At 35.6% G+C, this 19154-nt stretch overlaps 3 protein-coding genes across 3 annotated transcripts; 1 reads left to right on the top strand and 2 right to left on the bottom strand.

Annotated features, from left to right (window-relative positions):
* Positions 1–50: 50 nt before the first annotated feature.
* LOC121767837 (cullin-3A-like) lies at positions 51–3562 on the bottom strand. The gene is made up of 2 exons (XM_042164158.1): positions 3143–3562; positions 51–2223 (listed from the first exon to the last, which is right to left on the bottom strand). The coding sequence occupies exons 1-2, from the start codon at positions 3304–3306 to the stop codon at positions 183–185; spliced, it is 2205 nt and encodes a 734-aa protein (XP_042020092.1). The 5' UTR covers positions 3307–3562; the 3' UTR covers positions 51–182.
* Positions 3563–11679: 8117 nt separating this feature from the next.
* Positions 11680–13730, top strand: LOC121769293 (40S ribosomal protein S9-2-like). The gene is made up of 3 exons (XM_042166050.1): positions 11680–11811; positions 12355–12736; positions 13346–13730. The coding sequence occupies exons 1-3, from the start codon at positions 11784–11786 to the stop codon at positions 13527–13529; spliced, it is 594 nt and encodes a 197-aa protein (XP_042021984.1). The 5' UTR covers positions 11680–11783; the 3' UTR covers positions 13530–13730.
* Positions 13731–16757: 3027 nt separating this feature from the next.
* LOC121766667 lies at positions 16758–17216 on the bottom strand. The gene has a single exon (XM_042162938.1). The coding sequence runs from the start codon at positions 17214–17216 to the stop codon at positions 16758–16760; it is 459 nt and encodes a 152-aa protein (XP_042018872.1).
* Positions 17217–19154: the final 1938 nt, after the last annotated feature.

The raw sequence follows: 19154 nt of genomic DNA, 5'->3' as shown, positions 1-19154 counted from the left end.
GCTGCTTCTTGTTCTTCCTATTATGGTATAGAAAACTTAGGCAAAAGAAATGAATGAAGACTAGTAAAACAAATGCATTCAGCAGGAATAAAACTGATGTCAACAGCTGTCAATAAGTTACATTTCCGCTGCAGAAAGCTACCCTGAAAAGGAAGTACAGCAACTGGAATTGTTTTCTTTCTTCAGGCAAGGTATCGGTATAATCTTCTATCTGCATTGTCCCTCTCCAAGAAATCTCGTTCGATGAGGGACTCTATCCGTTTCTTGATCTCCCCGGGGTTTGCCAGGAACCGCGACTGCAGTTGCTTTGTGACCTCTGCAATGATATTATTATGATCCAACACCCTCCGTGATTTCATGATTCTGACTACTGCAGCTTCGATCTGTGGCTTTCTGTCCTCTTCCACCCTCTGTCGCGTCTCTTGCTTTTCAGGCTCGGATTCTTTCTGTGCAACGACAGTCCCAATCTTCACCTTGCGAAGCTTGCTGGTGAACTTGTCGTTGACAGAGAACCCGTCATCTTCCGCGATGTCCTTGCTCATGGGCTCTTTGCGCAGCACGTTTTTCCCTTTTACGCAAGCTAAGGACTGCAGACACCTCTTGAGATCAGAAGATGGAATCTCAGTGGCCTGCTCAATCTCCCTGTAGCTGAGAGAATCAGCACCGTTGAACAGCATCAAGACACACATCTGATAAGTTGAAACATTCAGCTCATACTTCTGTCCATTCCCAAAGGTAGCTCTGAGGTCGGCCGTACCCATATTTGTTTGCCATGACAATCTCCGACCAGTGTGGGTCCCGAGGTAGTACGAACGAAACTTCTCACAGAGAGCCAACATTTCAGATGGCAAGTTGCAGGTGACACTAGTTTGAGTGGGCCAGGATCCAGTAGTCAAAACCTGGACAACTAATGTAGGTCCGTTGGCTAACTCGGCACCATAGGTTGTGTAAAACCCTTGCATCGTGTCCTGAGAGGTCTTCATGTCTGTGAACATGCCTTCTAATTTTGAAGTGAACTGATACCCACATTCAGTCTTCAGTTTAACAATTAGACTTCTCTCAGCGTCATCAGATACTGTTTTACCCGACAACAGTCTCTTTGCCAAATGCTGCTTATAGTATTTCTCAAAGACGTCTTTCTCCTGGAGGTAACGGAACAGCATCATAACCTTATCCAGAATCAGCTCAATATCCTCTTCTTTCACTCCCTTCAGTCCTTTCCGCAGTTTATCATCTACAAACAACGATATATACTCCGGAGAACGAGGATTCAGATTGATAAAATATTCGAAAGAAGAATTCAAGGCATTCTGGAAGGTTTTGTCGTTGCCAAACGCCAAGCTTATGATCTTATCATACTTATCTCTTTTCTCAAGCAGACACTCCACGAACTCCACTGGATTCTTCGACTTCTCAGGATCTGTAACAAGCTGTTTTCCGGTATCTCTGATGTGGGATGTCATTACATCCCTAATTGTCGAGAGCCCATTAGGAACCCGGCGGAATAAGTTGTACATCCTTCCCAAGTCCTCAAACTTATCATCAAGAAGCATCTTTACCAAGCCTGAATTCTCCATGTGAACAAGTCCAAGCATGTGGTTGGCTATCATCTCTTTCTCCACAACATTAGTTATCTTTGCTTCACTTTTCACATCCAAGTAATGAGATACCCTCTCAATTTCTTCATTCAAACGTTGTTCAGCTTTCTTCAAGTAATCCCCACAATCACTGCACTCTATAAACTCCTGAGATTCTACTCTGTAGAAATCAGCAGAAACATCAAGAAATGGTTTCTCAAAATCTTCTTGGTAGACTGATGCACCCAAATCCATCAGCATTTTGATTATGTTTCTCATCAACCCTCTGTTGATAACTTCACCAGTACGTTCCCTAAGTATCAATTCAAGAATCATATTCAGCAACCTAGTCTGGATCTTGTCTGAGTGAACTACATTATCCCTCCAAAGATTTAGCCCAAGCTCATGAACAGGAGTTTTGTGCGTGCTTGGTATGAAAGTTCTGTCCATGTACATCAATATATCACGGATCATTTGCAGAGCTTTATTGTGATCACTCCATTTACTGTTAAGCTCCTCAAGGAATGAGCCACCATGGGCAGCCTCTATACTTTTGGACATTGTCTGGAGATGGAATGTCATTGTTGACACAAGTCCTGAATAAAGCTTCTCCCCATATTTATGTAGCACCATATTGTAAGCATTTCTGGATCCACAACAAAACCTCCTAATCAAAAACCACATCTTTCATAGCTAGGAGAAAGATGACAACATAAAACTACAATTTCGTGGACCAACTTAAACATCACAAAGAATGGAAGCAATGGACAAAACAAGGGTAACATTCAACTTAAACACTTGAGCAATTCCGTGATAATTCACCATCACAAAATGCAACCTGTGGAGAAGCATAAACTAAAAATTGCATATTCTCTGTTTCACAACTCCAATAACATCATACTATTAAGCTACTTATACTCACTAGCTCCTTCAGAATTCTACCAGCCACACAAGACAAAAAATTCGCAGTCCTCGCACTAAACCGCTTTACATATGACTCAATCCATTTATAACAGTTCAACATAGAAAAAAACTTCTTTTCGATTCCATTTTGCATATTAGATTACTAAAATCGAGGCAATTTGAAGGCATCATATCACAACAACCTTAATCACCACAAAACAGAGATTAAAATGGCGTCCATCATCAAAATGTCAAAAGATTAATTTACAATCCCCTCATCCCACCAAGCACTCTTTCTACCTCAAGTACCCATTGGTTCATCACTGAAATGCACACAAATTCAGACAAAGCCTCATTCCTTCAAGCATATTTTCTACCTACCGCTAAACACGAAGCCAACAGGTGTAATCAAATAATCAAACGACATAACTAGGTGGTCATCTCTAACAGAGGAAGTCAAATTTAGCTACACATAGGGATCCTGAAGCTCAAATCAAAATCACCTAAATCTCAGCTAAGTCCCACAAGATCTTTAACCATCTAGCTACTCATCTAACTACTGATACCATCAACAGATGCAGCAAATGAAACCGAAACTAATTTCAGAAAAACAAAATAGCACGAAATGAATCGCAGAACAAATTACACAAATCGAGCAAAACCTGTATAACTCCTCGAAGCTCAGTCCACTAGCGTTGTGATTATAAATCTCATGAATTGCATGCTCAAGAACCTTCCAAGTCTTCTCAGCATACTTCGGATCCACCACTACTTTGTGTTTGAACGCCTCAATCTGAAAATTCCTCTTCTTCTGTCCACTACTCATCGTTTTACCCTGTTTTTCCTCGAAATCTGAAAATTGATTATCCGATTAATCGATTTTTAGTAATTTCTGGTTTCAGATTATGCAGTTGTGGTTCCGTTGTAAGGTGAAACACTAGAATTCGGAGAGCGAATATAGAGGAAGTTTGAGCTACAAGTTAAGCTGATCCGCCATGAATTGTATTTCGATTATGAATGAGAGAAGGTATAAACCAATTTCGTTCTCTCTTTTTTTTTGTTCTTTTTGATTTCAGAACGAGAGAAGGTATAAACCAATTTCGTTCTCTCTTTTTTTTTTCTTTTTTATTTCAGAGTGAACTACAAAAATGGTCCCTAAACTATGAGTTTATCTCACTCATAGTCCTTGGACTTTAAAAAATCACCAGATATCCCTGGACTAAGGGTTTATTTCGAAAATGGTCAATTTTTACTGTTTTCGGTCGAAAATACCCTTTTTGGGGGTTTGGGCAATTTAGTCTTTTTACATTTTTAACATTTTAAATCTGATATTATTTCAGTTATGTACTAAATCTGATATTATTTCAAAATTATCATTCTTCTTCCCTTTTGTCATCCTTCACTTTGTTTCTTTATTTCAACATTAGATTTAATTTTATAAAATTAAATTTTAAATTTCAATAAATTTTTTTAATTATAAAAATTATTAAATAATAAAAATTAATAGTCATAATCAATATTTGATAGTGTCTAATATTTAATCAATAAGGTACGACAACGCCTTAGTTTTAATCAATATTTAATAACTTTAATCATAAATAGATCATATAACACGATTTATTCTGAAATAAATATACATCTAATGTAAGACTAATATAATTTTCGTTTATTAATTTGAAAACAATCAAAATTTACTAGAAAATTTCAACAAAAATACTGCTATATAAAATTTTTAGTATGGTCAAATTTTTAGTCAACTTCATAATATTCAATCACAAGCAATTATAACAACCGAACGAAGACTAAATAGAATAATTCTTATTTTTTCCATCATGATTAATATTACTTTTCTGTACTTCTTCAATTCAGCTGAATATTATATAAAATAACAAAAATTAATAGTTTTAATCAATATTTATATTGTCCATGAATTAATAGTTTTAATTAAAATAATTTATTGATATTTAAAAATCGGAATTTAAGATTTAATTTTATAAAATTAAATCTAATATTGAAATAAAGAAACAAAGTGAAGGATGACAAAAGGGAGGAAGAATGACAATTTTGAAATAATATCAGATTTAGTACAACTGAAATAATATCAGATTTAAAATGTTAAAAGTGTAAAAAGATCAAATTGATCAAACCCCCAAAAGGGTATTTTTGATCGAAAACAGTGAAAAGGGACCATTTTTTAGATAAACCCTTAGTCCAGGGATGTCCGGTGATATTTTTAAAGTTCATGGACTATGAACGAGATAAATCCATAGTCTAGGGACCATTTCTGTAGTTCACTCTATATTTTAATTATTGAAGTTGCAGGGCCTTAGCTGGAATTGATAGGTTTACCCCATTAGGGATTGTTTGGGAGTGAAGAAATTAAATGTTTGTAAAGGGAAGGAAGGGATTAGAATTTAGGTTGTTTCGCAATAACGCATTTCTCTTTATTTTATTTGATAAATTACATTATTAATTGCGTATATAGTTTAGCATAAGTGATTGGTTCTTGACTTCTTGAGTATAAGACCATGTTTTGTGATTAAGAATTTGAGATCATCCGGTTACTCCATATTAATAATTCTTCAATTCCTCTCCACTTTCTCCTCTCTCTTTTACACTTATTGATACATAATCTACTCCAAATATGATATCAATTCTTGAGAAAGAAATGTACACTCAAAATCGACAAATTTAACATCATATAAGATAATCTCATCCTTTAGTGCTTCCTCTTTAATCACAGCTAGAGCTCAAACAATCTCTATCATTTACGAAGACTAAAGTACATTTTGAGTCCTATGGACCATTTTCGAAGTTGGTAAAAAATATTCACTTTTCGAAAATCGAGTCTCAAACAAATGAACACGTTGCCGAAGTCATCCTTTTTAACGGAACGATAAAAAACTAATGGTAAATGGTAATTAAGCCACATTTCGACTAGATTAGCAAATTTTAGTAAATATATCTAATATTAAAAGACAATTGAGAAATCTTAAGCAAAAATAAACAAATAAAAAGAGATAACCAGGTGGAGTGATTTTGTATTCAGGTTTGATTGCAACCCTAATCCCGATCCCAACTACAAACCAGCCCCTAATCAGAATACAATAAGATATCAATCGTAGGCGAAAGAAGTCTAAGCAATTAAACAACGACGACTTAAGATTAGAAGGGGAAGGCGAAGCATGGTGAAACAGAGGATTGCGGACATGATGCGCCGCTGATTAAGGTTCAACGATGCCGATATTAGGGTACATTAAGGACTGTTGAGTCGTTGATCGTAGGCCGGATGAGAAGCGGGGCGGCGGAGGGGCGAAAGTCGTTTTAGCGAAGCTTTGCCATTGTCATCATACAGTTCACCGAACATCTAGTTAGTTATGCTACTACATCATAGACAAAGTCATTTTATCTTTGGGGACGAAACGTCAAATCTGAGAGCACTACCACGGCGCATCTCGTCTTGCGAATAGAGGACTCCTCGACTCGGCTTACTTATTTCTAACATAATGTTGTTGGATTTTTTTTAGTTTTAGTTATGCTGACAGAGGGGTTGATGGCGACCCACATCAAAGCCAAAGTAATAAGCTCCGAACATACGAGCACAATGGTCAGCTGTCTTCCCCCTCCTCCCAATTAATCCCTTCGCAAAAGGATACAAATGTGCCAACACTAATGTGAAAATACATGATTGGTGCTTAAAGCGTACTCCCTTTGGTCACCAAAAATAATCTTATTTTCTCATTTGGCTAGTATCATCTCTATTTATAGAAACTTGCTTACCATTGTTTCTCTTTCATCTTATAGTATTTTTTATCAACGCCACATTAAAACTTGCATAAGAAGCTTGGCTTAGTAACTCCAGTAGTAGAGTAGTATAATTTTTGGGAATTGGAGAATAATTTATTCTTATCATCCATAATAAATAAAAATAGATGCTAAGGGAATAACAGATTATAAAAAAAGGAATATATATATATAGAGAGAGAGAAAAGAATATATTTTTTTGTGTGTAAAAGTAGAGCAAATTTGGTTTCAATTTATAAATGGTAAAAAAAATATACGTACTCATTTTATTTTAATATTTAAAAATAATGAAGTGCCAATGAAATTGTGACTATTGATAACCTTATTTGTTACATATAGACGAGAGAGGAGACAATGTGATCTCTTTACCTCACTTAGCCGACAGTGCATCATAAGTGAATATGTAGTTTTAATAAGAGCTCAATTATTTGACGTAATTATAAGTCCCAGGATTGCGAAACCTAGTTCTGATAGAGTAGCTTCCTCTCCACTTGTTTTTGTCGCTTTTTTATTTTAAATAAATAAATAGTTTTATATTTTTTTGCATTGAATTTAAAATTACTATTGATTTCCAAGTCCCAACTGCCTAAGCAAAATATAATTCATTTTGAAAATATGTTCTCATTAGTATGTATATACTCCACATTTGTAAGTCATTTACGATATTTCTTTTACAAGATAGCAATTTGTAACGTTTGCGGACAAATCCGATTCATGATTAACTCTTTGTCACAATCAAAATTTGATTATTTTATTTTCGTGGAGCCATTTTTTTAGTTATTGACTGGAGTAGTATTTCTCGAAGTGTCGGCAATTTTGGATCAGATAGTGACGAAGAAACAATCAAGGATTTTGCAAGATCTTGATATCATTTTTTTCTCTTATTAGTGATTACAATCAATTTTGTTTTACTGATATATAGTATCTTTATATAGAAAAATTTACCTTGATCTTCATTTCTGAATGACTTGATTGGGAATCAATTATTCACATTAATTTCGTCTAAAAAGGCAATCCACATCACATCGTAATTTCTGATTTTATTTAATTGGATACTATGGTGAGTTAGAGAAAAATTCATATGCAATGCAAAAGTCGAAGAATGTTAATATCCAAATTTAATCATTATACATTAAAATGATTGATCTACATTATTATATACTTTATAGTGTATATTGTGGATATTATTGGAAGCAAACAAAATTTTCAAGTTTTTTAGTCATTTAGATGTGAAAGTACACCTTTTTTTTACTTAATATTAAGGCATTATTAAAAAGAACCAGTAAAGGGAATAATAAAATGAACCAATTCAAGAAAAACATGAAATACTACCATATATATATATATGCATTTGGTTACTGATTTTAGTTTATTTAAGATATTTTTACGCTATCCAAAATGTTATTTATGATCTAGGAAAATGAAGTGATATTTATGATCACTTGTTTGGAGACTCAAATTTAACAATATTTGTTATTAGAGTACTTATATTTATTTTGTTAACTGAATAGCTATTCACTTCAATCAGTTACTACCAATGAACTACTATTTGGTTCGGTTAATTGTTCGATTGTTGAGGGCAACAATGAAAAATGGATTTTCATTAAGAATCTAAGACCTATGTTGTCATTAGCAATTAAAAACAAACCAAAATATAACTTGATTATCCACCATATTTAGGACAAATAGAATAGAATATTTAAGTTTAACACTAATGGTTAGATTCTGTAAAACATGTTATAGTTATTTGTATTTATAAACTGTCTACTTTTATTAATATGATCAAATAATTGTGTCAGTTTGAGTCTTTTGCACAATAGATTAGTTTACTTTCCTTAGTCCATAAAAAATTGACCCAATTGTTGACAGCAAAAGAGACTATCCATCAGAGCATGAGACTATCTACGATAAAACAAGTTTAAGTCTTTTGCACTCTAGACTAGGTAATAATACTTTCTCCGTCCACAAAAAATAGTCCAAATTGTTGACGACACGAATTTTAATGAAAAAATTGGTAAAGTAATAGAGAATGATAAATTAAGTAAAGTAAGAAAGATAGAGAGAAAAAATGGGTAAAGTATGAAAGAGAAACTTTTCATTTTTAAAAACGAGATTATTTTTTATGGACATTCCAAAATGACAAACGAGACTATTTTTTGTGGACGGAAGGAGTACTTAGTACAAGTCATCAAAGTAGATGACATAGACAATTCATTGCAAAAGTAAAACGATATTTCACCACTTTGATAGACTTTGACTATCTATCATAAAAAGTTGCAATGACAGTTTAGATATTTTGTTTGGCAAGTACTACTACAACACAATATTTCCTCTGTCCTGTAATAGGAGTTTCTTTGTGCCACTTCGGTTCGTCCATCAACACAAATATCTTTTCACTTCAGTATAAACCGTTAGTAGGTCCTATATTCAACTAACATGTTTCAGTCATATTTTGTACTCCATTCGTCCAAGATAAGCGAGTCATATTCCTTTTTGAGATGTCTCATTTATTGTGAGTCATTTCCCTTTTTAGCAAAAAATTCTCTCTTTTACTTTAGGGTACCCACAATGGGATCCTGATGGCGGCCATCGTCCTCGGGCGCGAACGATGCCTCCATTGTGGGTGCCCACCATCGTCCGCGTCCTACGCCCATGCCTGATACATCGTCCGCGGAAGATGCGGGGACGATGGCCTATCGTCCGCGCCATCGTGCGCCCCATTGTGGGCTAGGCGGACGATGGGCGCGGACGATGGCACATGTTTTTTATTTTTTTTTCCCGAATTTTGTCTATTTAAACCTCGTTTCTCATTCACTTGTTCATACGAACATCTCGCCTCTCTCATTTAGCTCATCTCTCACATTTCTACCTCTCTCGCATACCAAAATGAACCACGACGACGACACCACTAGTTCTAGTTCCTCGGAGTCAGGTAGTTCGACCTCGGAAGCCTTAGATGCAGCCGTTGAAGAGGCCATGGTGGAATGCTTAGTCGAAATGCAGCGCGAGGAGGCGGCGGCGGAGTAGATCCACAGGCCTATTCGACGTCGGACGTCTGTCCGACGTGACCACGCGGCAGCTCACCAACGTCTGGTTGCAGACTATTTTGCCGATCAACCACGGTGGGGACCGACTGTTTTCCGCCGCCGGTTTAGAATGTCGCGTTACCTTTTTCTCAGCATTGTTCGGACGTTGCCGTCACGTGATGAATACATGACGTATCGGGAAGACGGCATTGGCAGACCCGGCCATACACCGTTGCAAAAGTGTACGGCTGCAATCAGTCAGTTGGCCTGCGGCAGCACGACGGACATCTTCAACGAGTACCTCCACGTCGGGGATACAATAGGCCGGGAGTGCCTGTGGAGATTTTGTAGGGGAGTTGTGGAGGCCTACGACGATACATATTTGCGCAAGCCGAATGACACTGATTGCCAGGGCCTGATGAAGATGCACGAGACGGCGCACGGCTTTCTTGGGATGCTAGGGAGCATCGACTGTATGCACTGGCAGTGGAAGAATTGTCCGACGGCGTGGAGAGGCCAATTCACTAGTGGATACAAGGGCAGCCACCCGACGATGATCCTCGAAGCCGTCGCTGACCATCAGCTCTGGATCTGGCATGCTTACTTCTGCGTAGCCGGGTCGAACAATGACATTAACGTCCTCAACTGATCCACCCTCTTCACCGAGCAATGCAATGACAACGGCCCGTCCATCGAGTTCACTGCCAACAGGCGCCAATACCACATGTGGTACTACTTGGCCGATGGCATATACCTACGGTAGCCTATTTTTGTGAAGACGATCAGCTGCCCAATTGGTGAGAAGAGAGTTTTATTTGCGCAAAAGCAGGAGTCGGCGAGGAAGGATGTCGAGCGGGCATTTGGTGTGCTCCAAGCACAGTGGGCAATTGTGAAAGGGCCGACTCGTCTCTGGTTCAAGGAAGTCATCGCCGATGTCATGGATGCGTGGATAATCATGCACAACATGATAGTCGAGCATGAAGGTGGGAGCATCACCGAGTGGAACGATGATGACGGTGCATCTAGCTCGTCCAGCACGGCGACCGAGCCCCCCGCTAGAGGATTACCGTCGGGCTTCAATGAGGTTCTATCTAGACAGGCCTCAATGCGCAACCAACAAGACCATGCTCAGCTCATGAACGACATGATTGAAGAAGTGTGGGCCCGTAACCGCCGTCGCTGAGTTTGCGTATTTTTTAATTCGTATTGTAATGTATTAATTTTTATAAATGAAATAAAGTTTTTTCCCAATTTTTGTAGTTATTTAAATATTCAATTAAAAAAATGCATAGGGCGCGCCTTATGGCGCCCCACTGCAGGTGGGAGGGTAGGAGGATAAAACTGATGATGTAGCGCGCCTTAGGGCGCCCCATGTGGATGGCCTTATTCTCCGCTCTCTCTTACTTTATTCTCCACCTACTTTATTCTCTCTTTATTTCTCTAATTTTCTCTCTCTCATACTTAACTCTCTCTACTCGAACTCTTAAAATATCAACTCCTTAAATCCCGTGTCCAAAAGAAATGTTTTACTTATCTTGAGACGGACGGAGTACTCTCTAAGAGCATCTCCAACAAGGAAAGGTAAATGAAAGAGGTATATCATCTATTTACCTTCTCAAAAAGTGGCATATATCCTTCCAAAAAGTAATACTCCACATTCCAAGGAAAAAGATATATAGAAAGGTATATCATTTAAAAAAAATAAAATAATAGTACAAAATGCATTAAAAAACCTAAAGTGTAATACCTTCTTAAATATCTTCCCCATTGGAGAATGATTTTTCATGAAAAGAAGGAAAATATGGTGTTTATTATAATATTTTACCTCTCCATTGATGGAGAGGTAAATATACCTCTTTAAAATGGGAAAGCTATAATACCTTCTCAAATACGTCTCCTCTTGAAGAATGAATTTTTATGGAAAAAAAGTAAATATGATTGTTATATGACTTTACCTCTCTATTTACCTCTTTCCCTTGGAGATGCTCTAATAAAACTAACATGCATAGATTTGTTTCACTTTGGACTCATTTTTCAATTCAAATTTCTTAAAATTCATAGATTTGTTTCACTTTCGACTCATTTTTCAATTCAAATTTCTTAAAATTCATGCAAAAAATAGGACTCTGTTCATGTCCTAATCATGAACGGAGGGTGTAGTTTTCACTCTGTATTTTATTTTGTTTTAATGTTGTAAAGTTTTGAATAATTTTTTTTCCCATATATTATTAAAAGATGGAGTATTAAAAAAAAGAGTAACTAAGTAAGCACAAGTAATTTATTTGGGCTGCTCTAAAATTTGAAACCCAATAACGCTAATAACTAACTTTAGCCCATTAGGGTTTTGGCCTCAAAATAGAAGAGTATAAATTGATACCTCAATTAATTCCGAACCCTAGTCCCCCATTACAACTCCATCAGCTAGAGCAGATCGGCGGACTGACGGCAGCGGTGGGGGAGTAGGCAGGAAATCATGGTGCACGTCTCGTTTTACCGCAATTGTAAGCTGCTATAGCACCTCTTTATAGTTCTATCGATATATGCATACGCGACTCACGCGCAGTTTTTTCTGTAATTTTTGTGCGTTTAGTTTTTGGTGTTCCGATTGCCACTTTGTATGTAGTGTTTTTCGTGTTCATGATGAATAGCGATGCTAGATTTGACAAATGCAATTCAGAGAGATGTGTGTTTGTGTAATTGTGGATGATTTTGTTGCTAGATGAAAAGGAGACCGATCTGCTTATTTATCCTTTCTGTAGAGAATGTTATCTCAATAGTTGATAAACCGTAGGATCAAACTTATTACTTGATATCTATACCAATAGCGTATCGTCTTCCTGTTTTTCCCTAATCTTAATTCATTTAGCTGTAAGTTTTACTATTGATAGATGCTAATAATCAATTGGGAATGTTTGCTGAGCTAGAATGGAATTCATTTTTTGTTGTAAATGGCTGTCATTGGTGAATGTAATGCACATATAATATGGAAAGTAAACAGTGTGAATGAGATTGTGCAAAACATTATTAACATTTTTGTGTCACAGATGGGAAGACATTCAAGAAGCCTCGTCGTCCTTATGAGAAGGAGCGACTTGATGCTGAGCTAAAGCTTGTTGGAGAGTATGGTTTGAGGTGCAAAAGGGAGCTATGGAGGGTTCAGTATGCCTTGAGTCGTATTAGGAACAATGCTAGAAATCTTTTGACCCTTGATGAGAAGGATCCCCGTCGTATTTTTGAGGGTGAGGCTCTTCTGAGGAGGATGAACAGGTATGGTCTGCTGGATGAGAGCCAGAACAAGCTCGATTATGTCTTGTCCCTCACCGTGGAGAATTTCCTTGAGCGCCGCCTCCAAACTTTGGTCTTCAAGGCAGGCATGGCCAAGTCTATTCACCATGCTAGAGTCCTGATCAGGCAAAGGCACATTAGGTATTGAAGATACATATGTTTTTTGCAGCTCTCTATAATACTCAATTTTGAACATTTTTAAGTTAACATTAATGCTCTCATTAGTCTATTCACCATGCTATTGTTTTACTCTCTACCCCTGAACTATGGCAGTAGTATGAAAATTATATTCATGAACATTACCCATGTTTCCAAATACTTCCTCCTTCCCATGTTACTCGGGATTGATTTTTTAGTGTAATTAAATAAGAATATTAAGTGTAATGGGACATCACTTGGCTGTAAATTTGGGATTGATTTTTTAGTGTAATTAAATAAGAATATTAAGTGTAATGAGACATCATTTAATAAAGGAGCTCTTAACTTAAACTGACATATTAATTAAATGCATTAATTCTAACTTAAATTATAAATAGTGTAAGGAGTTTGTGACGAGCCGAAAAGCAACAGTGCAAGTAACATGGGACGGAGGGAGTATTAGATTGTAGCTCATGGTATTTGAGGATACCTGCAATGTATTTATGCACGTATTTGATTCTAGATGACCCCCTTGTTTATCTACAGATCACCTTTGTGTACAGTGTTAGCCTCTTCCTGTTCTTGCCTTTGAATAATTATATGCATCTTCAGGGTTGGGAGGCAGGTTGTCAATGTCGCATCTTTCCTTGTGCGAGTGGACTCCCAAAAGCACATTGATTTCTCTCTCACAAGCCCCTTCGGTGGTGGTCGCCCCGGAAGAGTGAAGCGAAAGAACCTGAAGGCAGCTGCAAAGAAGGCCTCTGGTGGTGATGGAGATGAGGATGATGAGGAGTGAAGTGTAGGTTCACTTAGTTTATAATTTTACTGGTTGGGAGCTGGTTGTTTGAGTTTCTGTTTGCTGCTTTGTAGCGATAAATTCTCTTTGCATTATCAGTCGTTTTGTTGAGATATTGAGAGTAAGGATGAAATTGTTTCTTTGACAATTAATGTTGAATTTTGCCATTTATATTAAAGTATAAAGCTATGATTGGGTGAATTAGGTAACAAATTCTATATTTCTCGCACAAAGCTTGAACTCTCATCATTGCAACAACTTTTTCATATTATCCAACAATACTCCTCCACGAGTAGTGTCATTACTGAACAGTAAATGCAAAATCAAAATTTGGAAAAATCTTTGGCAAAAGGTTATGGTTTTTATTATAGTTAAAGCTCGACTAGTTTGAACCGAATAACCCGAAAAATCAAGTGCAGTAACCCAACCGAGTAGATTAACCCAATGAAATCAACAAACAACACATGGCCTGATTAGTGATTAGTAAAGTTGGGGCGTTTACGTTGAGAGGATAATTTATTTATTTTGAGTGATATATCCAAGTTAGTAGACTAACAAATTTTTACTTATTTGATAATCTTATCTTTTAAATACACACAATCCTAATTTTATCAAACTATCACATTTGACATAATCGAATCATATGCTCATATGACAGATTGATAAAAAAAATAGTCTATGTGAATTCTGTAATAGATTGACTAATTTGAGTTTATTTAACCATTTTATAATTTTTACTATTATTCAAATTGTGGATCATATGTTATCAATTCATATCATTGTGAGTAAACTAAATCTATAATTTGAAAGGATTTTCCCAATCAAGAAATGTTGCATTCTTTTTCTTTCATGCACTATATTTTTCCTAAATAGATAGACCACAACTACACTTGCACTCAATACGTCACCAATTGAAATTATAAATCACATTGTAAACAAATATTATTACCAAATTAATAAAGAAGTTATTTCGATTCGTATCATGATAGTCGTCATAGTTACTCCTACTATTGTATTTTAATCAGATAATAGCCTATATGTACTCCATATAGAAGCAGACAGCATGAATTCTGAGCACTAACGCAAAACCATCATTCCACTACAAGTCAACTTCCGCTTTTTCCTTCTTGTTTAAAAACATTTCCTTATAATTATAGTTATAGTTGTTTTAATAAATATAGCACACCATAAAAAATCTGTATTGGTCATTAAAAATTTCCATCAAAATTACAAGTTATATACTTAAAATTTAACGTCAAATATGGTTAAATAAAAATTATGAGGTAAAAAGGTTGGGAAAAAGGCTGTGATATTTCAACTCGCAACCACTTAGCCGGCAATTTTATATATATATATATATATATATATATATATATATATATAGGGATGTATTCATTTCCTTTTTGTATCTTTTGTTCTTTGTTTTTTTTAATCTCAACCCCACAATTTTGTCATCCGACGGTTAGATTGGTGCCACGTGTCATTTAATAATGCAAATTTTCAGTTGAATAATGCACACCGACTAATAATGCAACATTATAGTGTAATAATGCAGATCATCTGGACCGTTGATGAATGAAATCTAACAGCCCATATTAAGAAGAATAAAGGATCTAAGGGATGAATATGAGAATAACGCATATAAAAGGATGCCAAATATCGAACACAAAAAGAATAACAAAGTATTTGTGTCTAAAGAAAAAGATTAGGACAAAGATATTTTTAAATCGGAAATGCTCAAACGATTGTGACGTTTAATACAATAAATGTAAAAAAGGAGAAGGAATCATTTTTCCTCAACTTTAAGACGACCAACGACATTGAAAAGCGAATCTAACCAATCAACTTTGTATATTTGTTTTAGTTTAAATTACAAATTGGTTTGATGTGATGATGCTTGATGCATCAAATATTTGCAAATCAAATTGAATTGTACTACTCCATAAGTATTCAAAATTTCAAATCAACCAAGCTGTATTAATGCGATTTGGTGTAAATTAGATTGCGGGTTAGATTAAAAGGATCAAACTCGTAAAATTTATTGTATAACTGAGACTTCTTTTATATGGAACAACATGATATGATAAGTCTCACAACTAACAAATTAATTACAGCGAAAAATAAAATGATAGTACAATTCAAAAATACAACAAATGTTACAAATCTCAATAGATCTACACAGATCTAAGTGGTTGAAACTTGAAAATGAAACATGCATGACAAGAAACACTATATAGTAAGTAAAAGATTGAAGATCGAAAACTCAGTTTAGCATAGACATTAGCCAAACACGATGCACGCATTATTTACTGAAAATCTCAAGAAAAAACCAGTGATAGGTAGGCCAACCTAGATCTGGCCACAAACCACGAAGCCGGATAACGTGACTTCTTATTTGTTAACGGGGTTAGACGATAGCCCATATTTTGATTTTTAGACGACAAAGTTTTAATAAGAAATTGATAAAGTAAGAGAAAAAACGGGTAAAGTAAGAGAGAGAGAAAAAATTGATAAAGTATAAGACATGAGAAAAAATGGGAAAAGCACGAGAGAAAAACTTTCCATTTTTAGAAATTGGACTATTTTTCATGGACATCCTGAAATGACAAAATGACAAACCGAGACTTCTTAATTTAGTATTATTTATTGAAAAAATAAATATGAAATTGGATAACAACAAAAAAGTTAAATTGTGGTAGAATTTGAAGTTTGATTTGGAGTATGAGTTCTTGGAGTTAGGCTACAAGAAGTTTTTTTATGGAGTATTTTTCGTTTATAAATTATTTTAACTTATCCAAATTTTATATAAATCATTATGCGAAAATTCTTATTAATGATCTAAATTTTCCCAAAACAATTTTTTAATAAAAAATTTAAAAATATAAACGATCATTGAGTTGAAATTATAGTTTACAAATAAGCTTAATAATAGTAACAAATAAATAAATACGATGAGTGCAAATCGATTCCCTGTCATTTCACATTTCTGTAGCAGCAATAAAAAGGAATAACTTTTTATTTGGTTTCCCAATTCTACATCTTTAAATTTATTCTAATCTAAATAAAAGAAAAAAAGGGGAACATATCCAATTCTAGCAAAGAGAGGGGACCATAACGAAAACCGCATCCAATGTTTTCTTTTCCCAAACCCCCTGTCTTCCTCCTTAATAACATTTTCACCCCTATATTCCCCACTAACTCCACCCTCCCCCCTAAAAAAAATAAAATCTACATAAATAGCTCCGACTGCACAATCGTGTAATAGTTGGCCGCCTCGTCGTCAAATTCCCAGAGCCCATTATCGAAGAAATTAACCGAAATGCTATTTTCCTCAGATTTAATAATTCCGAAATCATCATTGTTATTAGTATTAAATTCCTCGGAGGAGTAATTCGGAATCCCTAGCTCGTCGTCGGAGGCTTCTAGAAGGTGCCTCATGATCGACTTCACGCCGTCGTTTTCCTCGGCGGGCTCCGCCGCAGGCGGCGAGGAGTCGAAATCGAGGGAGAGCTCTTGCTCCAGGGTTGTGAATATGGCGGATAAGTCATGATTTTGTTGGTCTAGGGTTTCCTCTTCTTCGTCGAGGAGGGAGAGAATGGTGTTGTAGGGTTTGTGGCGCTTGGAATTTGATTCCTCGAAATTGGGGGTTTCTGTGAGGCGTTTGGAATTGGACGGAGTTTCTGCCATTGGAAATGATAGAATTGCAGCCGTGGAGAGAGAGAGAGGGAGGAGATGAGGAGAGAGAATGGGGGTTGAATGGTTTAAATAGAAGTGGGGAGTCCGGCAATTAGTCAAATGAGTGAGGTCCGTTAAATTTGTAAATAGGAATAATTAAAAAAAAAATGTAGTATGTTAGAGCATCCGCAATGCATCTCTTAGCCGTCTCGGTCTCGTCTCGGAGAAACGAGACGGCTAAAAGATGGCGTTGCAGCCTTCCGTCTCGGTCTCGTCTCGCCAAGCGTCTCGTGCCCGAGGGACGGCTCGCGAGACGTCTCGTCACGCGCCAGCGCCATGTGGCGAGCGCTGGCGCTAGGCGTGACGCCCACTCGCCGGCCCACGAGTGGGCGTCGTCACGCTGACGCAATAAATCATTTTTTTAAAAAAATTTGATTTTAATAAAAAAAATATAAATGAAAAATTGTATAAAATTCGATTTTAATAATATCTATAAAATTTGATTTTTTTTTAAATTAAATTTTAATACTTTCTATAAAATTGTATTTTAAATTATGTAATTTTTATTTTTTAAGGATTTTAATTATATGTTTTTTTTTTTAATTTTTTGAATTTTAAGTTGTAATTTTATTTTATTTAATGAAGTGTGTTTTTATTAATTGAATTTGTTGGAAATAAAAATAAAAAATGAAATTGAATGAATAGTTAAGGGATGAGATGGTTAAGAGATGGAGGGTTGCAGATGATGTCTCTTAGCTAAGAGATGAGATGAAAAGTATAGTGGGACCCATGAATAATGAAGAGATAAGATGATTAAAAGACGGATAAGAGACATCGTTGCGAATGCCTTACGGAGAGAGCGGGGATGTTGATTTAGGAGATAAATTAAAAAGTTTAGGGTTTGGCATTATTAGTGAGAGTGGTGGCCACTTCTGTTTTTTTAGTCGGCAATTCCAAGAACACGCATAGGTCTGTTGGGAGCATCAGCAACTGGCATCGGATATAAAACCTTTGTAACAATTCTAATGATATTTGGTATATAAGATTTTCGGATTTTGGTCTTGAATTTTCAATTTTTTGGATTTTTGGTATTGGATATTTGGATTTTTTGGACCGGATTGGATTTTATTGTTTGGAGTTCAGATTTTTGAACGATTCGAATTGGAATAGATTCATTTTCCATAAAATTTTAGATTTTCAGTTTTGATCGAATTGGATGAAAATGGGATCCGAAATCCAAATGCTGACTTGAGCACGAGACCACGATCCAAACAATCTATCATTTGAATTGAGATAAACAATCATTGTTTGTAATGCCTGCTAATATAATTTGCCTACTCTCCTCTCTAGTTTTTTCATGACTTGTTGTCACCCAAGCTCTTCAAAATTTCCAACTTTTTGAAAATTTGTTAATTCATTTCTATGTCTTCGTTACTTCTCTTTCTTTTAATATTAATGTAAAAATTATAATAGATGCATATTTTTTGATGGTTTGTTAATTTTTATAAGTAAAAAATTAATTTTAATTATATTATCAAAACAAGAAGAAGCTCCATCCTAAAATAGGAAAATGTACCATAGTAATATCCAAGCAGCAATCAGCTTCTTGAATATAATGGATGAGTAGTACTGTTGGGTTAATTATAAATGAATGGCCATGATGAGTTGATAAATGAGTCTAGTTTCCATCAATAGTTAGTACCACACACCATTTTTTGTTATTATTGCATTCACCTATTTGAGGGAAAAATAAATTTTTGCTTAAGCTCTACTTTGTATTTCTACTTCACCTCCATCTACTTTTGTCTTATTACACATGTGGCCCCTCATATGTTTTTTTTTCTCTATAAACTTACACCCTACATGATATTACACCAGTTAGTAAATGCTTGAACAAAGTAACAAAAATACTTGGAAATTTTAGTTGAAAAAAATATAATCCTAATGTAA

This window comes from Salvia splendens, chromosome 15 (assembly GCF_004379255.2).
Source record: "Salvia splendens isolate huo1 chromosome 15, SspV2, whole genome shotgun sequence".
Classification (NCBI taxonomy): Eukaryota; Viridiplantae; Streptophyta; class Magnoliopsida; order Lamiales; family Lamiaceae; genus Salvia; species Salvia splendens.
The sequence above is the reverse complement of the archived record's forward strand: the minus strand, read 5'-3'. Positions and strand labels throughout refer to the sequence as shown.